Source organism: Herpailurus yagouaroundi, unplaced genomic scaffold, assembly GCF_014898765.1.
Source record: "Herpailurus yagouaroundi ecotype Mexico unplaced genomic scaffold, PumYag 200, whole genome shotgun sequence".
In the NCBI taxonomy this organism is placed as follows: Eukaryota; Metazoa; Chordata; class Mammalia; order Carnivora; family Felidae; genus Herpailurus; species Herpailurus yagouaroundi.
The window spans coordinates 3,409,612-3,431,178 of NW_024412431.1; the positions used below are offsets into that span (position 1 = coordinate 3,409,612).

General features: G+C 56.4%; 2 protein-coding genes across 8 annotated transcripts in view; both read right to left on the reverse strand.

Moving 5' to 3' along the window:
- The window catches only part of KANK2 (KN motif and ankyrin repeat domains 2), a 23,930-nt gene extending 12,582 nt beyond the window's left edge, over positions 1–11,348 (reverse strand). For 3 of the 7 annotated variants that reach the window (XM_040449936.1, XM_040449935.1, XM_040449933.1), the window contains exons 1-3: positions 9,537–9,813; positions 8,455–8,569; positions 6,809–8,020 (exon numbers count right to left, since the gene is read on the reverse strand). In XM_040449936.1, coding sequence (XP_040305870.1) covers positions 6,809–8,020; positions 8,455–8,491 — 1,249 coding nt within the window. In that variant the 5' untranslated portion in view covers positions 8,492–8,569; positions 9,537–9,813. The other 4 variants (XM_040449930.1, XM_040449932.1, XM_040449931.1 and 1 more) reach the window with 4 other exon arrangements.
- Positions 11,349–11,948: 600 nt separating this feature from the next.
- The window catches only part of DOCK6 (dedicator of cytokinesis 6), a gene marked incomplete at its 5' end in the record, with an annotated part of 43,932 nt that continues 34,313 nt past the window's right edge, over positions 11,949–21,567 (reverse strand). The window contains 16 exons of the mRNA XM_040449645.1: positions 11,949–12,186; positions 12,546–12,707; positions 12,930–13,036; positions 13,120–13,263; positions 13,664–13,900; positions 14,155–14,244; positions 14,341–14,472; positions 15,793–15,807; positions 15,900–16,031; positions 18,647–18,790; positions 18,893–19,085; positions 20,202–20,302; positions 20,417–20,575; positions 20,715–20,867; positions 21,184–21,318; positions 21,453–21,549. Of these exons, the coding sequence (XP_040305579.1) occupies positions 12,144–12,186; positions 12,546–12,707; positions 12,930–13,036; positions 13,120–13,263; positions 13,664–13,900; positions 14,155–14,244; positions 14,341–14,472; positions 15,793–15,807; positions 15,900–16,031; positions 18,647–18,790; positions 18,893–19,085; positions 20,202–20,302; positions 20,417–20,575; positions 20,715–20,867; positions 21,184–21,318; positions 21,453–21,549 (2,044 nt within the window). The remainder of the gene's footprint in view (positions 12,187–12,545; positions 12,708–12,929; positions 13,037–13,119; positions 13,264–13,663; positions 13,901–14,154; positions 14,245–14,340; positions 14,473–15,792; positions 15,808–15,899; positions 16,032–18,646; positions 18,791–18,892; positions 19,086–20,201; positions 20,303–20,416; positions 20,576–20,714; positions 20,868–21,183; positions 21,319–21,452; positions 21,550–21,567) is intronic.

A 21,567-nucleotide genomic window follows, 5' to 3' on the forward strand; every position in this document is an offset into this window, starting at 1 on the left:
CTCTGTCTCTCTCTGTCCCAAAAATAAATAAACGTTGAAAAAAAAAATTAAAAAAAAAAATGGGTAAGATGGTAAGTTTCACGTTAAGTGCGTTTCACCACAACGTTTTTCAAAGTGTTAAAAAAAAAAAAAAAAAAAAAGGAAAAAGGAAATAGAGCAGCACCATAGCCCATCTTGCCCCAAGGAGAAAGCAGGTCCTGCTTCCAAAAGCTTGCCTGGCTCCTTCTCGCATGAGGAGTTCAAAGTCAGACGCTGCAATGCTAATGTAACAATAACAATAATAAAACTGATCATATTTATTATTGTTCTTCCACTAAGGAACGGGGCAAAATGATACCACAATTTATATGGAAGAACTGAAACCCATGACCAGCTAAGACAACTTTACAAAAAGGGGCAAAGACGGGGAACCTGGCTGAGGAGAGAGTAATACATTCCAAATGGCCAAACAGCCACAATGACCCAAACAGCAGGCACTGCTGAGGGAAGAAATGGGCCAACGGAACAGAGGAGAGAAGGCCCTAGCTGCGGGAGCTGGGGTTAAGTTAAAGGGGTTTCCGCAAATTAGCGGGGAAGGTGGCCTCTGTGGTGTGATGCTGGGAAAAAAGCAGCTTACTCGACCCAAGAAAAATCAAGCTGGATCCCTACCTCACACCTTAACACATGAACTCTGAAGGATCAATGTAGCTACAGAGAGAAGATATAACAGAATACCAGAGGCCTCAGAAGGAGAAAGATTCCTTTAAAAATTCCTCAAAGCACGCAGGGCACCTGGGAGGCTCCGTCGGTTAAACATCCGACTTCAGCTCAGGTCGCGATCCCACGGTTCATGAGTTCGAGCCCTGCGTCGGGCTCTGTACTGACAGCTCAGCCTGCTTCAGTTTCTGTGTCTCCCTCCCTCTCTCTCTGCCTCTCCCCGGCTGGCACTGTTTCTCTCTCAAAAATAAACAGTAAACTTTAAAAAAACTTTTTTTTAAAATACAAAATATTAAAAAAAGAAAAATATGATGGGTTTAATCCCTCATGAAGATTTCTATCAGATTAAAAAAAAAAAACACCATCGTAGACAAAGTTAAATGACAGAAGCATACACACTGTGGGAAGATATTCATAATGCCAAAAATGACCAAGGGTCATCTTCTAGAACAAGAGTCAATAAACTTTTTCTATGAGGGGCCAGACAATAAATATTCTCAGTTCCGTGGGCCATAACGTCTTGATGGGAAAAGCGGCTCTGGACAGTATGTAAATGAATGGGTGTGGCTGTGCTCTGATACGTTTGAATTTCATATAATTTTGCTCATGTCACTCTTCTTTTTATATTGTTCAACCATTTAAAAACATAAAAACCGGGGGCGCCTGGGTGGCTCAGTCGGTTAAGCATCCGACTCTTGATTTCGGCTCAGGTCGTGATCTCGAGGTTCGTGAGTTCAAGCCCCTCCCCGGGCTCTGTGCTGACAGTGCGGAGCCTGCTTGGAATTCTCTCTCCCCCCTCTCTCTGCCCTTCCCGCACTTGTGTGCATGCGTGCACGAGCACATGCTCTCTCTCAAAATAAATAAACATTAAAAATAAGTAAGTAAATAACAACATAAAAACCTTTCTTCGCTTGTGAGCCTATAAAAACAGGCAGCGGGCTGGATTTGGCCCAAAGGCCATAGTTTGCCAACCCCTATTCTGGAATATGCCAGGACCTTCTGAAAACTACCCAAGGAAAAGCGGACAAAGGCTACAAATAAGTGACTCACCAGAGGAATCTTATATTAAACATGTATGGTGATGCCCAATCTCACCAAAAATCAAGGAAATGCACATTAAAACAAGGAGATACCATTCTGCACCAGCGTCGATGTGCAAAAATTAGAGAAAGTTCCATCTGGGGAAGTGGGCACCTCAGATCCAAGCGTGGCTGGTGAGAATGGACAGGGAGAGCTTTTCCAGAAAGGATCAGACAAACCTTGGAGTGAAGTTGTGAATTCCCTGTGATTCAGCAACCCCAGGGGCCCACCGAGGGGGTATCGGGTAAGAAAAGTGTCGCACACACCTCGGGCAGACGGCTGTGTGGTCATTTCCAAGTGACAAACCAGGTTTATAAACATCAGGGGGGAGAGTTCAAAAATAGTGCCCAGAGAGAAAAAAAAAAAAAATAAGAAACAGCAAGATTTTTTCTTCTGAAATCACAACACCATTTTAGGAAATTAAACATGCCCAGAGCATATTTTTCAAGGACACTGAAATGTCTGAATAAGCTTCTGGAAGGTGGATTGCAAGGAATGATATTTAATGGGCTGGGGTGTGTGTGTGTGAATGGCATAGGGCAGCAGTTGGCGAACTACGGACTGTGGGCACGATTTTTGCATTTTTAAATGGAAAAACAAAAAAGAATGCTATTTGGGACATGTGAAAATTACACGAAACTGAATATCCTACGACCGTGCTTGTTCCTTTATACATTGTCCACGCTTACATGCTGACAAAGGCAGAACGGGGGCACTAAACTCATCAAAATGTAGACATTTAAATATGCAACATTTTTTTTGGTATATGAAGTGCATTTCAATAAAGCTTAAAAAAAAAAAAAAAAAGAGCAGAATTGAGTCATTGCAACAAAGATCATGTAGCCCATAGAGCCGAAGCTATTTATCTGCCCTCAGCACTGAGGGTGGAAGAAGGTGGAAAAAACATCAAGTAACACAAGAGAGCTGGCATGCACAGACCAGCGGAGATGGTCGCTGTGAGCTGAAAAATTACATTGACTCAGTTTGGGCCTCAAGACATTTTTAAAAATTTAAATCACTCACCCACCCAGTGTGGGAAGGGAGTGAGGCCACAGGGGAATAAAGCAGTTTGGCCACAGACATCACGGTCCTCAAAAATGCTCTTCTGGAAACCTGTCCTGAGAAAACAGAAGACGAAAGGGATTTCCGCAAAAGGACATCTTTGTGGTGGCCTCAGTGACAGTAGAGACTGATGTGGCTGTTAAATAAATACTGCATCCCAGGACTTTTTTTTTTTGGAGAGAGAGAGAGCGAGAGAGAGAGAGAGACAGCGAGCAGGGGAGGGGCAGACACACACACACACACACACACACACACACACACACACACACAGAGAAACCGAAGCAGGCCCCAGGCTCTGAGCTGTCAGCACAAAGCTGACACGGAGCTCGAACTCCCAAACCATGAGATCATGACCTGAGCTGAAGTCGGATGAGCCACCCAGGTGCCCCAGGCCAGGAATTTTTCATAACAGGAAGCAATGCCCTGGGATAATGTTAAATCAAAGAAACCAAGGGCGGAGTTTAAAACCTGGCTTCCTGAACAGTGGGCAGCCACCCCGTGCCTCAGTTTTCCCCATCTGTAAAATGGGGATTAAAAACACCACCCACCTCACATGGGTGTGCTGGGGACATAGATGAATTAAAATATGAAGAATGTCAAAAAACGCCCTGGCCCATAGGAAGGCTACCTAAAGGCTCTTAAAAATCAAATAATGCAGGGCGCCTGGGTGGCTCAGTTGGTTGTGTCCAACTTCGGCTCAGTTCATGATCTCATGGTTCATGGGTTCGAGCCCCGTGTCAGGCTCTGTGAAGATCCTGCTTGGGATTCTCTCTCTTGCCTTTCCCCTGCTCTTTCTCTCTCTCAAAAATCAAACAAAAATTAAAAAATAATAAAAATAAAATAATGCGAGACAACAAATTCTATCAGCTCCCTGTTGCCAGACCTAAAAAAAAAAAAAAAAACAAAACCATATTATCTTCTGCATGAAAAAATTCGGAAGGAAAGAAGCAGAAGTGCTGACAACAGCTGGGTCTGGGCGGCGGTGGGTTTATGGGGGTTTTGTTTAGTGTGCCAGATTTTTCTGGACTTTCCCAACTTTCCACAAAGAATATGAATTGCTGTCACAGGGGTAGGTTTCCCACAAACGCAAAGGAAATTTCAAGGCCTCGGAGACCCCACGCACACACATGCCCTCCTGCCCCTTCTCCCACCGATCTCTCTGGAAGGTGGGGGGATGGGACTTTGTGAGGTCTCCAGGCCTCTGCCTGCACCACCCACTCTTGCCAGCCTGGGGGGAAGGCAGCTTCCCACCCTCCCCGCCCTTCCACCCCAGTGAGGGAATTCTAGACGGCAGGGAATTTGGGCTCCTCCCTACCTCTTCCCCCAGGGAGTCCTCCCAGACCTACCCATCAAGCTGGCGGACCTAAACACGTGGTCCAAACACTTGTCAAGTCCTGTACTATCTAATTGCATTTTTCATATTGCTCCTCCCCAGTCTACAAGTTCTACTGGGCCCCCCTCTGATGCTTAGGGACCTCTGGACCTCCCATCTCCAGCCTCATCCTACTCCAGCTTGTTCAAGATCTTTTTAATGTTGTTGTTGTTGTTGTTGTTTTAACATTCATTTATTTTTGAGAGAGAGGGAGACAGAGTGCAAGCAGAGGCGGGGGCGGGCAGAGAGAGAGACACACACACACAGAATCCCAAGCAGGCTCCAGGCTCCGAGCTGTCAGCACAGAGCCTGGTGTGGGGCTCGAACTCATGAACCGTGGGTGAGATCATGACCTGAACCGAAGTCGGACGCTTCCCCAACTGAGCCACCCAGCCAGCCCCCGGCTTGCTGGATATCTTGATGTCCTCAGGCCCCTCCTCGCCTCAGGACCTTAGCCCCTGCTGGGAACACTCTTCTTCCCACCCCGGTGCCACGCGGCTCATCCTTCTCGTTCACATCTTGGTTCGAAGGGCCAACAGCTAACCCTTGAGCACCTATGTACTTGGTGCCACACGGTGATAGGAACTCACACATATAAACCTCACACGGGTCTGGTGACACTGGGTTGTCAGGACCCCAGATTTGCACATGAGGCACAGACAGGTCAAATAACTTGCTCCAGGGCACAGAGCTAGGGGGCAGGGAAATCAGAATTGGAACCGAGATCACCACCCCATCTAACTGCTGCCTACCCCAGGCCCGTTTTATTTGCTTCTAACACGTATTCCCTGAAACGCTATTTCACTTTTTTATCACGGGGCTTCACTTGTTTATTGCAGGGGTTCGGTCTGTCTGGTTCACTGCTGCATCCCCGGTGCCTGGAAGAGTCCAGCACAAAGCAAGCATTCAATAAAAGTCTGCTAGAGGAGAAGACGTTGAAATGAACCGGCACACTCCAGTTCTGCCCAAGCAAAGCAGAGACGGGGCCGGCTGCGGCAAGGAGTTAAGTGAGACACAAGGAAGGACTTTTGGGGGCAGCCGCCCGCATAGAGTGGGAACATCACTACGTCTGTGTGTCCTGCAGGCAAGAAGCCCCATGGCTGCCCAAGGTGGCACGTCTGGAATGGAGGTTGCCTCCCAGAAACCCCAAGGCTGAGCTGGGCAGGGCCTTTGGCTGGGGTCCAGAATCAAAGCGCTGGGTGTTTGTGATGGACGCAGAACAGAGAAGTGGTGTCCAGAGCTGGCCAGGAACAACATGGCAAAGCAAGAAAACACAGCTGGGTCCCCACCCTCCAGTTTGCACCCTCGGGTCCCTCCACGGGGCTCTGACATTCGAGACTGGGTTGGGGACCTGAGCGGCACCTTCGAGCCCTGCTGTAGGTTCGGGCTGACCTTGGTTTAGGTCTTGACTCAGCCACTGCCTAGCTGTGTGACACCGGGCAAGTGTCACACAGCTTTTTTCTGAGCCTCAGTTTCCCCGGCTATAAACAGAATTGGCCTGAAAATTATCAACAAGCACTGATTGAGTGTTCACTGCGTGCATCAATTCACAAGAGTCCCTAGAGGTAGGGGACTAGCGTTATGTCACTTTACAGATAAGGAAGCTGAGGCCTCCAGAGGTGAAGTCCCTCACCCAGGGCTACATCGAGAAGTAGAATTTGAACCCAGGTTGCTTGGGATATTAAAGCCCACATTCCATGAATGAAACGCTTACCATAGCACCTGGCATCAGGCTAGGGTTTGATACAGAACAGCTGTCATGATTATGAATCATTCCGACAGCTTCCGCCAGAAGCCTAAGGGTGGCAGCGATGGGGCAGCTGCCATTTTGCACAACCCACATCCCCATTCCTGGCATGAGGACTCAGCACTTTCTCCAGGGGACATCCCTTTTGCTCCCTCAGAGGCCGCAGGACTTGGGTGGGGCTCCTCTACCCCCAGCATCTGGGGCTAGGCAGTGAAGGACACAGCGACTGGCACAGCGATGGGCACACGACTGCTGCCAGTCCCTGAGGGGTACCCTTGGGATTTTTTATTAGCACTATTCAGACTGAGAGGTTCCCCTTCCACTGAGATGAAAGGACAGATGCCTGGAGTCGTGGGGCCACCTGCACTCTGCTAAGAAAGAAGACCCCAAAGTGCACGGAAGAAAAGAGTCAGAGATTCTGGATGATATTTGAGCACCTAGATCCAGCTATGCCTGAAGCTGTCACTAAGTTACACAAACAGTACATTTCCTTTTCATTGCTTAAACTGGTCTGAAGTTGGTTTCTGCCCTTTACCGAATAAATTGGGAGGGCTTTGGGGCCCAGCAAACCAACAGCCTTGGGGACCCTCCCTCAAGTACCTCCTGCTGTCTGGATACTTACAACGTACTAGCCAGGAAAACACGCACTTAACAGATACCCAATTTCTCTGCATGGTTCCCCACAGCACAGAGTCGGCAGCACAACTGTCCCGTTTTTTCCAGAGGACGAGACAGAGGCTCTGAGAGCCGGAGTGGTTGGTCTGATGGAAGGCCAGGGCCGGGGCTGGACCCGGCCTTCACGGGAACAAAGAAGGCCTCTCCGCCATCCTCCCCTGTCTACTGTGGCTCACCTGCTGGGTCACTGCAGCTGCGCTCCGTGATGCTGATCTTCTTCACCAGGTGAACGTTGCCGGCGGGCACAGCAGATGCTGGGAACGCGGTCTCTAGGAGCTCGTGGCTACGGAACACGGCAGGGCTCTCCACCCCTCCAGACGGTGCCAGGGACCGCAGCCCTGTTCCATAGGGCTCCAGACTCTGGGCCCGCTGTGCAGGGGTTCCGGCAGCCGTGCTGGCCACCACCTCCACCTCCCGCGGCCCCTCTACCACCCGGACAGTGTCCACTCGGATCGGGCTGTCTGGTGGTGGCCTGGCCTGGGGCTGGGGGTCTGCGTGCCGGGCCTGAGCCGCCTGCAACTCCTGCAGCGCTTTCTTGAGCTGGGTCTCCAGCACCGTGACCTTAGCGGCGAGGGCTGCCTCCCCGTCAGGCACACCCAAGTCCCGCTCTCGGACCCAGGTGCCCACGCTCCTGGTCTCGAGAGTCACTGCATCTTCGGGGGGCTCTGGGAGGTCCAGGCAGAGCTCGCTGCGGCCCCGGGCCCCCGTGGGATGGCCCAGGAATTTCTGGCTCTTGAGCTGCACCGTGAGCTGCCGTTTCTCCTCCTGCAGCACGGATAGCTTCACCTGGAGCACGGGGATCAGCTTCACCTGCTCCTCCAGCTGCCGCAGCTTCCGCAGGGCACCCGCCATCTGTTCCCGCACGTGGGCCAGGTGCCCGGCGCTAGGAGGCACGGGTGTGGACAGTCCCGAGCTCCGTGGCGTCGGGGGTGGCAGCCCCACGCCCACCAATGAGCTGGTGGAGCCTGCTGCGCTGGGGGTCAGGGAGCCCAGGCCGGTGGGCGCAGCTGCCTGGTCCTCCAGGCGGCGTCGGGCATCCAGCAGCGTGCGCTCCACGCGCGGGTTGAAGCCGGCGCGGGTCTCTAGGGCACCGTACTGCGGGTAGAAGCCGCGGCCGCAGTAGGAATAGGCCGAGTGGCGGCTGTCCCCGCTGGCATTAGAGCACAGAGACTCGGTGGAGGTCCACCAGGAGCCAGGACCTCGGGGCAGTGAGCTGAGGCGGGGCCGGCGGTGCATGGCCACGCGCCGAAGCGTGTGGCCTTTCTCGATGTCATCCACATACTTGAGAAAGTCCAGGTCGAGGCGGTAGCCATAGGGCGTCTCCACAGAGTACGGTGGGTCAGGCTCCCTGGCAGGGAAGGCGGGTGGGGAGGCTGGACCAGGGGTCCCTGGGGTGTGAAGAAAGACCAGGGACTCTGAACACCGCTGTCCACTCCTCAGGGGGGAGACTCATGTCCCCAGGAGAGTCCAGGTTTATTTGCCCTAGGGATAGGAGCCCACTGGGTGCTTAATAATGACTCCAGTCTCAGGGCAAGGCCCTGTCACTCTCTCCGAAACCTGCAGGGTAGGGCTGTGCCTACTCCCTCCACCCCCCCCTCCCCCACAGGGACCCATCCCCCTACTCACACCAGCCCCCTTCCCTGAAAGTCTGTCCCCTCCCCATCAAGACCTTCCAGGGTAGAGCCAAATGTTCCCTATTCAGGCCCTTGGGGCAGGGCTGTGTTTTACCCTCAACCACCCCACCCCCACCACCTCCTGCAAGGTTGGGCCTCATCATCTCCCAGACCCCAGGGCAGGGCCCTCTCTTCCTGAGCCCCCTGACCTGGGAAGGGAGCTGGCACGTGCAGGACTTGGGCCATCCTCTGGTCTGCAGAAGCTCCTCAAGAGTCACTTGGGGTCTGTGACTCAGATCACCTGCAGCTTGGGCTGAGGCTTACCTGGGAGGAGGGGTATTGGAGCTTGGAGTCAGGAGGAGTCTGCAGGGGGAGGGGGGGATGGGGCCACCCCCCCCTCCACAGCTGCCCCCCCTCCCGACACTCCCTCTTCCCCAAGTCCGGGACCCTCTCCTAGGAACACACCCGGCCTGGCTGTGGAAAGGGGTGGGGGGCCCCCACGGCCTGGAACAAAGAAACCAAACCTCACAGCCTGCCTGCACATCTGTCCAGCCCCTGGACAGGCTCCAGCTGTTCCCACAGCCCCGCCTCCACAAGGCCCTGGGCCGGGGGGCCCGAAGCCCGACAGGCCCCACCCTTCCTGCACCCCTCCTCTCAGTCCAGGCCAGAAGCTGGCTACAGGGACAGATAGGGGCTGAGATGGGCAGGGGGTTGGGGGACAGGCTTCCTAAGTGCAGGAAAGCCTTCCTGCAAGAATCCAAGGACACAGAGACACAGGGGCAGAGGAGAGATGAAGCTGAGGGTAGGGGACCCCAAAGGAGAGCTGGGTCAGGCCAGCCAGGGTAGGGGGGCAGGGAAAGTTAGGGGGAGGCAGTGAGGAGCAAAGCCTTTCCTCTTTATGGAAACAATTTTCTCTAAAAATAAACAGTTTCGCTGCCGGGCTACACGAGAACTTCCTGCCCCCCCAGGATGCGTCCGGCTCAGGGGCGCAGCAGGGATAGAGGGCCGGGTGGCGTCCAGGGAAGTCATGGGGGTTGTGGGGGGGGGGGGGGCAGGGAGGAAGTAAGACAGGGCGCCTGGAGGCTGCAAAAGGGAGGGACAATCAGAGCCTCTCACTAACTCCCCCTCAGCCCTGGAGGCCGGCCAGGGCCCTCCTGTCCCCAACACTCAGCCTGAGCTTGGCCAGTCCTTTCTGCCGTCTGACCTCCAGCCACCCCGCTCCAGAGGCCCCAGCCCATCCTACCACCAGGCAGGACCCTTTCTGGCCTGTGGGTGCCAGGGCGGTGGGTACCTGGGAGGATGGGCCAGGTGGGGCACTTGCCGGGCATGAAGGCGGGGCTGGGGCTCCGGGGCAGCCGGGCTTGTCCTTGTCTTACACCCTGCTCGTCCCTTGCTTAGTGTCTTGCTTAGTCTCTCCACGCTTCTCTGCCTCTCTCCACGTTCTGTCTCTCTGTGCCTCGCTCCACTTCTCTCTCCGTCTTTCTTCACGTCTTTGTCTTTCAACGCCTGGAACGCAGTCACCAATTGTATGATATCTGGGTTTTCACCTGCTTGGAGGCTCACCCCCTACGCACCTGGGAGGTGATCAAAACTCTTTTCTGGACACCTGAGACAGACTGGTGGCAGGAAGCAGGACTGGAATAGCCTGTGGGGGCCCCTGGAGGTGAAAAGCGGTGGGGCAAATAACAGTAATAACTGTAATAATCACCCCAGCAGCTCATTTGATCACAACGTCCCCATCAGGCACACAGTTATTGATTGCTCTGTTTTGCAAATAAGGAATGGGGGGCGGGGTAGGCACAGAAATGCACAGTGACTTGCCCAGGGTCACCGGAGGGGGAAGTGGCTGGGTCTGGACTCGAACCTAAGCCTGGCAGATTCCCCACTATTGGCCACACCACCCCCACCTCCCAATGCCACATCCCTCTGCCCACTTCCAAGAGGGACTGAGGTCTGAGGGCCTCCAGCCATCGGACCGCCCTCTACGTGCGCGGATGACCACAGGTCGAGAAAGCAGAGCGGGGTGGGCGGGGTGGTGAGGACGGGTGTCTGTGGCTGAAGCCCCTCTCCCTCTACGGGACCCCTGGGATAGAGAGAAGGAAAAGCAGGATAGGAGACAGATGGAGAGAATGGGAGGCGAGACACTCCAAGAGGGGACAGGTAAGGGGGTGCAGGGTCCCAGGCGGGCCCGAATGTCCGGCGGAGTCTCCTGCCAGCCCCACTCGCAGCCAAACCTGGACGTCTCTGGGGTCTCTCCGACCCAAAGACCCCGGCAGGGGTGACCCCGCCCCGTGCAGGGAGGGGGCGGGGCCTGCGGGGTCCCCGGCTAATGGCAAACAGCTGCCGCTCCCCACACCGGCCCAGCCGCCAGGCCGAGGCCCAGCCCGGCCGGACGCCCGGCCGCCTTCCCGCCGTCTGGGGCCTGGCTCTGCTCGGCCACGGAGGAGGGCGAGGGGGGACAGAGTGGGGGAAAAGAGGTAGAGAGGAGGATCGAGATAGGGGAGAGGGGCAGAGGGAAGACAGTGATGCGGGAAAGGGGCAGGACACCTGGAGGAGGATGCGGCCGGGGAAGAGAAGCAGGGACGGGGTCAAAGACGGGGAGGGGACAGAGACGCGGGGGAACGAGACACTCCAAGTACGGAAAGTTTAGACCTAGATGGAGGAGTTGGAGGCAGCGGCTCGTAGAGAACGGCGAGGTCGCGTCCCGGGATTGGGGGTGGGTGGGGTGGGGACCACGCTCGAACCCCGAACCGGCCTCGAACCCCGACCCAGCCTCGGGTCCTACTCGCCTCGCGCGCTCCGGCCGCCGCCGTCCCAGCGTCCCGCCGCCCGTGCGTCCTCCGCGCGCCACCGCCCGGCCGCCCGGCCCTCGGCGGTGGCTCCGCCCCCGCCCTGCCCCCTCCGGGCCGGCCCCGCCCCCAGTCGCCGGCAGCCTGGACGGCCGTGGGGGGAAGGGGGAGACAGGGGATGCCGGGAGAACGCGATTGCACCTGGACTGCAGGTGTGTGGGTGCGCGCCCGAGCGAACCGGTGTCGTCCTCTCGCCCCTCCTCCCGGAGTCCCCAGGGCAGGGTCCTCCCCACCGCTGCAGCTGGGCGCCGCGGGGGGTGGGGGGGGCGGGGCTGGCCGGGGCCCAGCTCCGGGAGGGCGCGGGCGGCGGCGGTGGCGGCGGGAGGTCACCCCTCCCCCAGCCGGCCCAAGGCTGGAAGCGGCCCAGCACAGGCCTGGTACAGGGTGGCGTGACGGCCGCGCGGTGAGGAGTGGGGCTGGGTCAGTGCGAGGCTGCACAGCCTCCGGCTAAGCCAGACCTGGCTTAGCAGCCTTTAACGGCAGGCTAAGCAGCCTTTAACTGCTTGGTGCCTCAGTTTCCCCAGCTGTAAAACGGGGTTAAAAATGCTTCCTACCGGATAATGGCATTGAGAAGATTCACTAACCAGGAGGTAGGGGCCTGAAGGAGGCCCCTCAGGCAAAAGGGCCCATAAATGGGGCAGTGTCTATCTCGGCGCCCTTTAGGGCAGGGCTGAGTACTCTGCAAGGGTTTCACTAACGTTACTGTTATTCCCCATGGGCACGTGACATTGTTATTTGTGTGTCGACTCCTCTACTAGAATGCTGTGCTCCAGGCACCCAGTGAGTTCTCAGAGTCTGTCAAAGATCAGGGTGTGCAGACATGACCCAGCTCCCAGGATCCACATCAAACAGGCTGCTTATGAAAACCATTTTAAATTAGAAAAGGTAAGAAGCATCAGTGCACACAGATGGGAACAGAGGAACAGAGGGCCCAGCCCCGTGTGCAAATTGATCACCCCACAGCCCAGTCAGTGTGCAGTGGGGGAAAGGCACAGACGGTGGAGGCCAGGGTGCTGGTTCTTCTGGGCCTGGCTTCAGGCCTCGCAGGCTCAGAGGTCGGCCTTCCGGAAACTTGCTCTGTTCAAGGAGTTCCTGGGGGAAGAATGAGGTGGGTTAACGTGGCCAGAGGGCTCCCAACTCCCGTCCTTCTCTAAAGTCACAGATTCTCTCTTGGAATCTACCACCGAAGATAGGAATTGTGCCCATTTTACAGACGTGGAAATGGAGGCTCAGAAAGGCGAAGTCCCACGTCTGGGAGATGCCCCAGCGAGGATGTGAAGTGGCTGCCCAGAGCCCGCCCGGCATGCATGCATGTCCACAGAGTTGCACGTTTGTGCCAAGCTGTGAGCGTGCATACTGACGCGCGCGTGGGTTGACACGCGCCTGTATGACAGCGCCCATCTGTGCCTGCCTCTGCCCTCTCTCTGTGGTCGGGGGCGGTGGCCGGGCACCTGAGGCCTGCCGTGGGAGGCGCCAGCAGCTGGGGCAGGCGCTGGGTGAGCAGGGGCTGCAGAGCCTCCCGCAGGCGACAGTAGTTTCGCTCCAGCTCTCGGTGGTACTCCTTCTGGTCTGGCCCTATCAGGGCCTTGTTCTTCCGCAGGGCGTCCTCACACCTGAGAGAGAGATGGCAGGAGATGACGCCCGGGAGAAAGCAAGCCTGGAGGTGGGGGGCAGTCCGGGGGTGGGGCCAGGAGCTACAGTGGGAGTGTGATAGGCGGAGGGCACTTAGAGAGGCGGGGGCTCCATAATGGGCATCAGGGATACAGAGAGGCTGTATGGGGTCAGGAAGGCAGAGCCGTGATGGGGGTGGTGGGGGGCGCGGGGGGCAGGCGTACTTCTTGCAGAAGTCCTTGAAACAGAGCCGCAGCTTGTTATGATGCCTGAAGAGTTTGGGGTCTTCCGGGATCTCCGCCAAGAACACCTGGGCCACCTCCAGGGGCCCCTGCAGGGGGCAGAGGGGCTCATGAGGGTGTCTGCACGGCCCCTGGGGTGCTTCGGGCAGCCTGCAGGCCCCACTGGCTGTACCTGGTTCACAGTGGGCCCCACAGAGCCCTGAAGCACCATCTGTAGCATCTTGGCGTCGGGCGGGTCCTGCTCGGTGGCGAAGGCCAGCTCCCGTGTCTTCTTCTGCATGTCTTCAATGGCCACCTCCACGGGTGTCAGCACTGTCTGTGGGGGGGAGGGGAATGGCAGGCACTGGCTGGGGCCTGAAGAGGTCCTGACCCAAGACGGCCCCGGGCAGCCTGGACCCCTGCTGGGGGCGGAGAGGGGTTCCCAGAGGCTGTGAAATGAACAGCGTGTGGGGGGACTTCTGCCGGCCTGGATCTGGCAGGGTGGGGGCGGGGGGGGGTGGTGGTCTGGTCTCAGCTGCCTGTGTCTGGCTCTGAGGGCTCCGGGTGGGTGGTGGGCCAGTCTCAGGCTGGCTGGGTCTGGAAGCAGAGGTTGGAGTCTGACTGGTGTCCAGGCATAGGAGTTTAGGGTCCTCTCACCTCCCCGACCTGGGTCTGGGGGTACTGGGCCTCCCTTGACCTTGGGTCGCGGCACCTGCCCTCCCTGGGGCCCCGCCCACCTCCTCGCGGTGGCACACGCGGATCCGGGTCTTGATGTAGGGGAAGGCGTGGTCTGTGCTGAGCAGAGTCTTGCGCTTGTGCTGCTCAGGCAGGTCCCCATGCGCGCGCCCGTCAGGCGTGAAGGGCGTGCAGAACAGGAAGGTGCGCAGCCCGTAGTTGCGGTCGAAGTAAGTCACCCGGTCCTTGAGCTCGTAGGTGTCGAAGTGCGGTTCCACGTAAGTGATCTGGATGTAAGCCTGGGACGCAGGGCTCAGGAATGAGGCTCCCACAGCCCCAGTACACACACATCCTCCCTGCAGGACCCCATCCCTGGAGAAAGGGGATTTGGATCTCTTTGGGTCTGGGAGCTTGAAATCTGGGGGGTCCCACATCTCACGTCTCGAGGTTTGAGGCTCTCCCAAGGAAAAGGATTTGGGGTCCCCAGGGGAGATACGCTCTGAAGTTTGCCTCCCTGGATATGAGAGACCCTGGGATGGTCAGGAGTCCTCACCTTCTGTGGGTCAAGCTTGGTCTTGTCCACGGGGTTCGAATCTTTGACAATCTCGACCACGTCCTCCCCAAACCTCTCCGTGTAGAACTCCTGGGGACACGGGGCTGACTTGGGGCCACAGAGGAGCAGCCCCCACTCCGCCCAGGGGAGCCCAATGCCCGTCTACCCCCTACCGCTGGGACGTGCCTCCAGCCGGTGTGAAATCTCAGCCAGCTTCGTGATGGACGGCTCTTTATACACAAACTCCTGCTCGTCCAGGTCGCCGAAGCGAGCACCATAGAAGCCCACACGGAAATACGTCCCGAACACACGCTGCGTCTGGAAGAAGGGGAGCTGTGGCCCAGGAGGCCCCTCTGGAGGTCCCCTTGCCCCACATGCAGAAGAGGTGGGCATGGGCAGGGGGAGCCCACGAACAGGAAGTCCCTCTGTCTCTGCCCCTCCCAAAGGCACAGTTGGGGGGACCCTGAGAATATTGGGGTATGGTCCCTGATGACTGCCAGCAGCTCACACCCTCTTTGTCCCCGACCTTTATCTCCTGCCTCCCCCAAATATTTGTTCTCATTTAACACAAGCCCCTGGTCCCCGATTATCCTCGCCCAAGCACTTCTTCAGAGTCTGGATCTCAATATGAAATTAGGATTAGGGCTCTGTTGCTAGGGCTCTGTTGAGTACAGCTGTGTCCTCAATGCCTACAGCGCTGGGTATACAGCGGGTGCTTGATAAATGCTTGAGTGGCTGAGGGGATGCATAGCCCTCTGGGACAGAAGCCCTGGCTCCCTTGTTCCAGGTCACCCCCCCCCCCCCAATCCCCACCACCAGGCATACTACCCTCTACCAGAAAGAAAGGGCGTAGCTCTGTGTTCACTCACCAAGGCCGATCCGGGCAGGGTGGGGCGGGCACAAGGGTATTGGTAGGGAAGGGAGAGACATTGTCATGGGAGAGGTCAGAGGTAAGAGCCCCCAAGCTCCAGGGTCCCAGTCTATGCTGCCCCGTGAGTGCCATTCTTTGGGTGGAGACCAGAGATCTGGGACTTGCCTGTCCCACCCGGCCCCCACCCAGCCCTCCCATCTTGGCTCTGGGTTCCTGCCTTCTTTGGCCAGAAAATTCTCCCCAAACTAAGAGATGCCTAAAAATAGACCCAAGTGGGGGAGAGGCGAGCACTAAATGGCAATGGGGAGCAGAGATCCTGGGGGAAGCTGGGGAGACAGAGACAGACGGATTCGAAGAGACTGACAGAGAGTGTTGAGCAAGACAGGGAGAGAGAAAGAGACAGGGAAAGGGACCAAGAGACAGAGACAAAGAGAAATACAGAGACAGACAAGGAGGGAGTCAGAGCACCCCCCCTTACAGGCAGTGACCAAGCTGGCCCTGCCCGAGGGAGGGGTGTCTCTGGAGAGGTCCCAGCTGGGTGAGTCACAGGCTGCCCTCGGGATCTAGGGCAGGGAGGGGGACCTGAGGGATGGAAAGGGGGGGGCGGGGGGAAGGGGGGAAGAAGTGGAGGGTGCGTCATCACCTACTGAGCACCAGCCCCTGTGGCCAGGCGGCCATGTTCCTCCAGCACCCCCTGGTGGTCCCTGACCACTGCTGACCAGCCATCATGGGGGCCCCAGAGGCAGGTGGCCACTGGGCGGACTCACCTCCCAGCCAGAGCTCTGTCGGAGAGAGAAGGGTCAGAGTCAGCTGAGCCGTGGTGGGGGTGGGAGCTGGGGCCAAGGGCAGGGTCTGGGAGGGCATCCCGACCCACCTGGTGCATGATCTTGGTGAAGGCCTCCTGCAGTTTGCCGTGCACGGCAGCCAGCTTCTTGTAGTCTCGGTGGGCTTCCAGGATGGGGATGAGGGTCTTGTAGACCTCGTTCACTGCCTCATAGAGCCCGCCCTAGGGGGTGGGGCACATCAGGATTCCCAGCACCCTCCCTAGTTTTCTCTCCGGCCTGGAAAAGCCCCCCTGCTGTGCTACTACCCGTCCTCCAGGGCTCCGTCTTTTATCACCTCCTCCAGGGAGGCCACCCTGACCACCCCACCCCAGATGGGACACCAGTCTTTCCACTTGGCCCCCATAGACCCCTCCGTGCTCTCTACCATGCTTATGATACCAGGTGCTGTATACATCTGCACTTTACCCATGTTCCTTCACTGGGGGGAGGAGCCTTTTTTTTTTTTTTTTTTTTTTTTTTAATTTCGCAGAGAGAAAACGAAAACTCAGAGACACAACTCCCCAGGGCCAGGACCTGAACACCAGCCCTTCTGGCCTAGTACCCAAGACCTCCACCCCCAGCTGCCTCTTGGCATGTGGTCACCACTGCTCCTGAAGGGCCCCTCACCCACAGCCGGTGCCACCATGAAGCTAGCAGAAACCCTGGGAAGTTTCCTGACCAACTGTGAGAGGTCTGCGTGTACCGTCTGGTTTATTCCCCTGAGGCTTTTGTTTGAGCCTTTAACAAAATGACAATAGTGAAAACCCCACTAGGGGTCTGGCAGCCCAGAAAATAAATCTCACCGGAAAAACCTGACTCCGAATCTGAGCGGGACTCCAGACCTCATCACCAGTTCCCAGAAACGTGGGGACAGAGGAACAAATAAAGCAACACCATGGGGACACAGCCGGCCTTGTTCAGGCCAGAAAACCCCTTGGAACAGGGGTGCGTGGGTGGTTCAGTCGGTTAAGCGTCCGACCTCAGCTCAGGTCATGATCTCACGGTTCGTGAGTTCAAGCCCCGCGTTGGACTCTGTTGACAGCTCGGAGCCTGGAGCCTGTTTCGGATTCTGTGTCTCCCTCTGTCTCTGCCCCTCCCAAATTCACACTCTGTCTGTCTGTCCCTCTCTCAATAATAAATAAACATTAAAAAAAATAAAAAAAAATTTAAAAGAAAGAAAATTTCTTGAAACAAAGCCCACGTCTCCAACAAATGAAATGCAGGAAAAAGAAACAATTGCTTTCATGCAAGCAAGCAAGCTGGGAGAAAACCTTTTTACAACAGTGGGAAATACAATGCCTGAGCCTCAACCTAGCAAAGAAAACATTAAAAACCCTTACTGTAAAAATTGGGGAACTGATGTCGTTTTTTGTTTTTGTTTTCTTTCTTTGATTCAAAGAGCCTTAAGAGACTTGTCAGTCACAGCCATCGTGGATCTTATAAATGGACGGTGATTCGAACAAACCAAGTGCAAAAAAACAAATTGTTGTGAGATCCTCAGGAACATCCAAGCATGGACTGGTATTCCCGTTAATGGGGCGCCTGGGTGGTTCAGTTGGTTAAGCGTCTGACCGGCTCAGGTCATGATCTCATGGTTTGTGAGTTCGAGCCCTGCATCAGGCTCCGTGCTGACAGCTCAGAGCCTGGAGCCTGCTTTGAATTCCGTGTCTCCCTCTCTCTGCCCTTCCAACACTCACACTCTGTCTCTCTCTTTCAAAAATAAACGTTAAATAAATAAATAAATAAATAAACGTTAAAAATTGTTTTGGAAAAAAAAAAAATTCCCATTAATCTGGTCATGCACAACTTGAGTTGTATGCCAGGGTTTCATCAACGAGCCTGCACAGGGAGGTACTTGTGTGTGTGATGGTGTGATGGAGAGGGTTTGTTTAAAGCTGGAACTTCTCCAACTCCAACACACACAGAATCTCTGAGATCTTGTGAGAATGTAGGGTTCAGAGGGTTTGGGGGACCCAGGACTCTGCATTTATAACAAGCCCCCAGGTGACACCCATGCTGCTGGTCCTTGGACTACACTAAGGTTTAAAAACAAGAAAACAAACAAACAAAAAAACTAGCTGAGTAGGTGTGTGGGTTTCATCAAGCAATTTGTGAAAATTCAGATCTTGGGGCGCCTGGGTGGCTCAGTTGGTTAAGCGTCTGACTTCGGCTCAGGTCATGATCTCGCAGTCTGTGAGTTTGAGCCCTGCATCAGGTTCTGTGCTGATGGCTCGGAGCCTGGAGCCCGCTTTGGATTCAGTGTCTCCGTGTCTCTCTCTCTCTCTCTCTCTCTCTGCCCCTCCTTGTTTGCGATCTGTCTCTCTCTCTCTCAAAAATAAACGTTAAAAAAAAATTTTAAAAAAACAAAAAAAAAAACCCAAAATACTCCATCAAAACCAAAAAAACAAAACAAAAACACTAGAGGCAAAGAGAAGGTGAAACAAGAGAGTAAATACTGGTGGTTGTTGGATTTGAGTGCTGGGTATGGGGGCGATGGTCCAATTTTTTCCTCTTAGGTGTGCTTGAAATTTTCTATAATAAAAAAAAAATTTAATAGCGGCTGAATGTATCGAAGGCTTACTACGTGCAGGCCTCGTGTCAGGGGTTTTACAGGGAGAGTGGCAGGTAACGTGAGCTGGTGAAGGTCCCGGTTGTCCTCTGCAAATCCCCTGCCCAGAAAGGGACCAGGCAGCAGCTCCGCCGTGAGTCTCCGGGAGCAGGCACTGGGCCCTTCAGCGGATCTGATGGCGCCACCCTGGCCCGAGCCCCAGGTCCCGCGGCCGGCCGCAGGCCTCACCATGGTGAAGTAGGCTGCCGCCTGCTCCAGCAGTCCCACCAGCCCCAGCTCCGTGAAGTGCTTCCCGGAACAGAAGCCCTCCTCGTCAGGCGACAGGATGTCGTCGGAGATGGCCGATTCCTCTAGCACGTTGGAGGAGATGTTCTGTGGTGGGAGGCGGGGTTAAGGCCCCGGCCCCACCCCACGGGTGCCACCCCCCCACCCCCCCACCCCACCCCCTGCCAACCTGTCACCCGGGCAGCTCACCTGGAACGAGACGCAGCCCACGGGCAGGTAGCGGCTGTCCTCCAGCAGGGCGAGGTACTCGGCCACCAGGGCGGCCGCGTGCACCATGCACTGGGCGGCCTCCGCGTGGTTGCCCAGCTCTGCATGTTTCCCTGCCATGTTCTGCAACCACGTGAGCCGCAGGTCGGGGGAGCCCTGGTAGCCGCGGGCAATCCTGTCATGCATGGGGGGGGGCGGGCGGGGGTGAGGAGGTGGGGCACTCGCCCTGTCCCCACTGCCTATCCCTCACTTGTCCACCCCCTTTGCTTGTTACCCCAGCCATCTGCGCCTCTCACCAGCCAGGCTCCTCGGCCAGACCCCCATTTCCGTGGGGCCTCCTCACCTATTGATCTGCTCACCTCTCTTCTCATGTGTCCTTCCACTTGTCTCCCACTGACCAGCCAATGGCCTCACCTGCTTAATCTTAAGCCACGCCCTGCTCCCCCATTCCCCTTGCTCGAGAACCATGTCACTGTCCTCCAGGCCCGTCCATCCCGTCTGCACCCTGCCTTCCGTCTCCTACTCCCCAATTTCTTTTTATTTGGTTCAAAAATTGTTAACATTTATTCATTTTTGAGAGACAGAGAGAGACATAGTGCCAGCGGGGGAGGGGCAGAGAGAGAGGGAGACACAGGATCTGAAGCAGGCTCCAGGCTCTGAGCCGTCAGCACAGAGCCCGATGCGGGGCTTGAACCCATGAACCATGAGATCATGACCTGAGCCGAAGTCAGACCCTGAACCGACTGAGCCACCCAGGCGCCCCAAGAGATTCTTTTTTTTTTTTTTAATTTTTTTTAATGTTTATTTATTTATTTTGGAGAGAGAGAGAAAGAGAGAGCACAAGCTGGAGGAGGAACAGAAAGAGAGGGAGACACAGAATCCAAAGCAGGCTCCAGGCTCCAAGCTGTCAGCACAGAGCCCGACGCGGGGCTTGAACCCACGAACCATGAAATCATGACCTGAGCCGAAGTCAGACGCTTAACCGACTGAGCCCCCCGGGCGCCCCACCCACTCCCCAATTTCTAGCCAAACCCCTCACCTCTCCTCCAAATCACTTCTTTCCTGACCCATCGTCACCGGTTGGTACCTCACCTGTCCGTCCCACCTGTCCCCTTCACTTGTCCTTATTCTCATCTGTCGCCGTCCAGTGTGTGTTCACCTGGCACCCTTTTCCCCGTTCACTTACCTGGCCTCCCCTTACCTGTCTGCTCACCTGTCGCTGTCACCATCTACTCCCCCATCACCTGTCTGTGCGGGAGAACGGCCGCAGGTCCCGCCTGGCCCGCCTCACCTGTACATGAGATCGATGAGCATCTCCGGGTCCTCCTGATGCTCCTTCATCTTCACCGTGTCAGTCAGGATCATGTGCAGGTTGAACATCAGGTCCTGGACCTGGAGCCGGGGAATGGCCAGGGGCCAGTGAGGGCGTGGAGAAGCCACCAAGCGTGTCGGGCAAGCAGGCAAGGCGAAGCACAGGCTGAGGAGGGCGTGGCGGGGCGTGGTCACCTGCTCCGAGAAGGTGCTGTCCCGCAGCCCTACGTCCTCCTCCGCATAGGTGAGGATGGTCTTCAGTGACCGTCTCAGGTGCTCTTCACTGAAGCTCTGTGTTGTCCCCACCAGGGACGAGAGCGACATGGTCACTTGCATCTTCACGCGGGCAAAGTTCTGAGAGGAGCCCGGGAGGAAGAGCTGTGAGGCCTCGGACTCTGATCCCCAGGGCCTTATTGACCTGCCCGCGTCACCCGTCCCCCCTCCTGCCCTCCATCTGCTGCACTGACACCTCCTACCTGCCCCTCCTACTTACGTTGCCGATCTCGAAATTCTGGCGCATGAGGAGGTAGAGTGAGGCGCTGGCGTGCGTGCGGATGGTGCTGATGCGGCTGCCGCAGTGTCGCAGGAGCCTCAAGCAGAGATCGGCACACAGCTCCGTGTCCTCCTCGAACAGCAGCTCTGGGAACTGTCCCCCAGGGCGAGACAGATACTAGTCGGCCCCTTCCCATTCTGGCGCACAGAAGGTCCCGGATGGGGGTGGTGGCAGGGGCATCTGTGTTCTGCCCGCTTTGGCCAAGCACAGTGGGCTTTGGAATCAGACCTGGGGGGATGCCCTTGCCGTGTGACTCTGGGTGAATGACTCTGCCACTCTGATCCTCAGTTCCCTCCTCTGCAAACCATGGCTAAGGAGGGTCTGTCCCATGGGGTTGCTGAGCACATGGCAGGTGCTCAACGGGCGGTGACTATTACTCTGATAACCGTGACCGTCGAATGGGGCTTACCTTGGACACCAGGGCTCGCTGTGTGGCCAGGCCATGCTGCAAGAAGAGGGCACTCTGGGCACTGCCCAGACTGTAGAGCACAACTTTAAGCACTGCGCCTAAGACGCTCTCCCGGGCCTCTGACAGCATGACCGTCTAGGGGGTCAGAAATCCAGCTGTTAGGGACTGAGCGGCTTACGGGCTCAGGGAAAGAGAGGGATTGTATGGCCAGAGATCACGAGGCACGGTGATGGGGTCGGAGGTCAGGGAGACACTGGCTCAAGCCCTACCTGCACGATGATCTCCAGTGTGTCCAGAACCACCAGGCTTGCCTCGGTCGCCAGGTTCCCGTCCACCAAGGCCTCGTGTTCCATTTCATCCTTGGTCCTGGAGGGGACGGGAGGG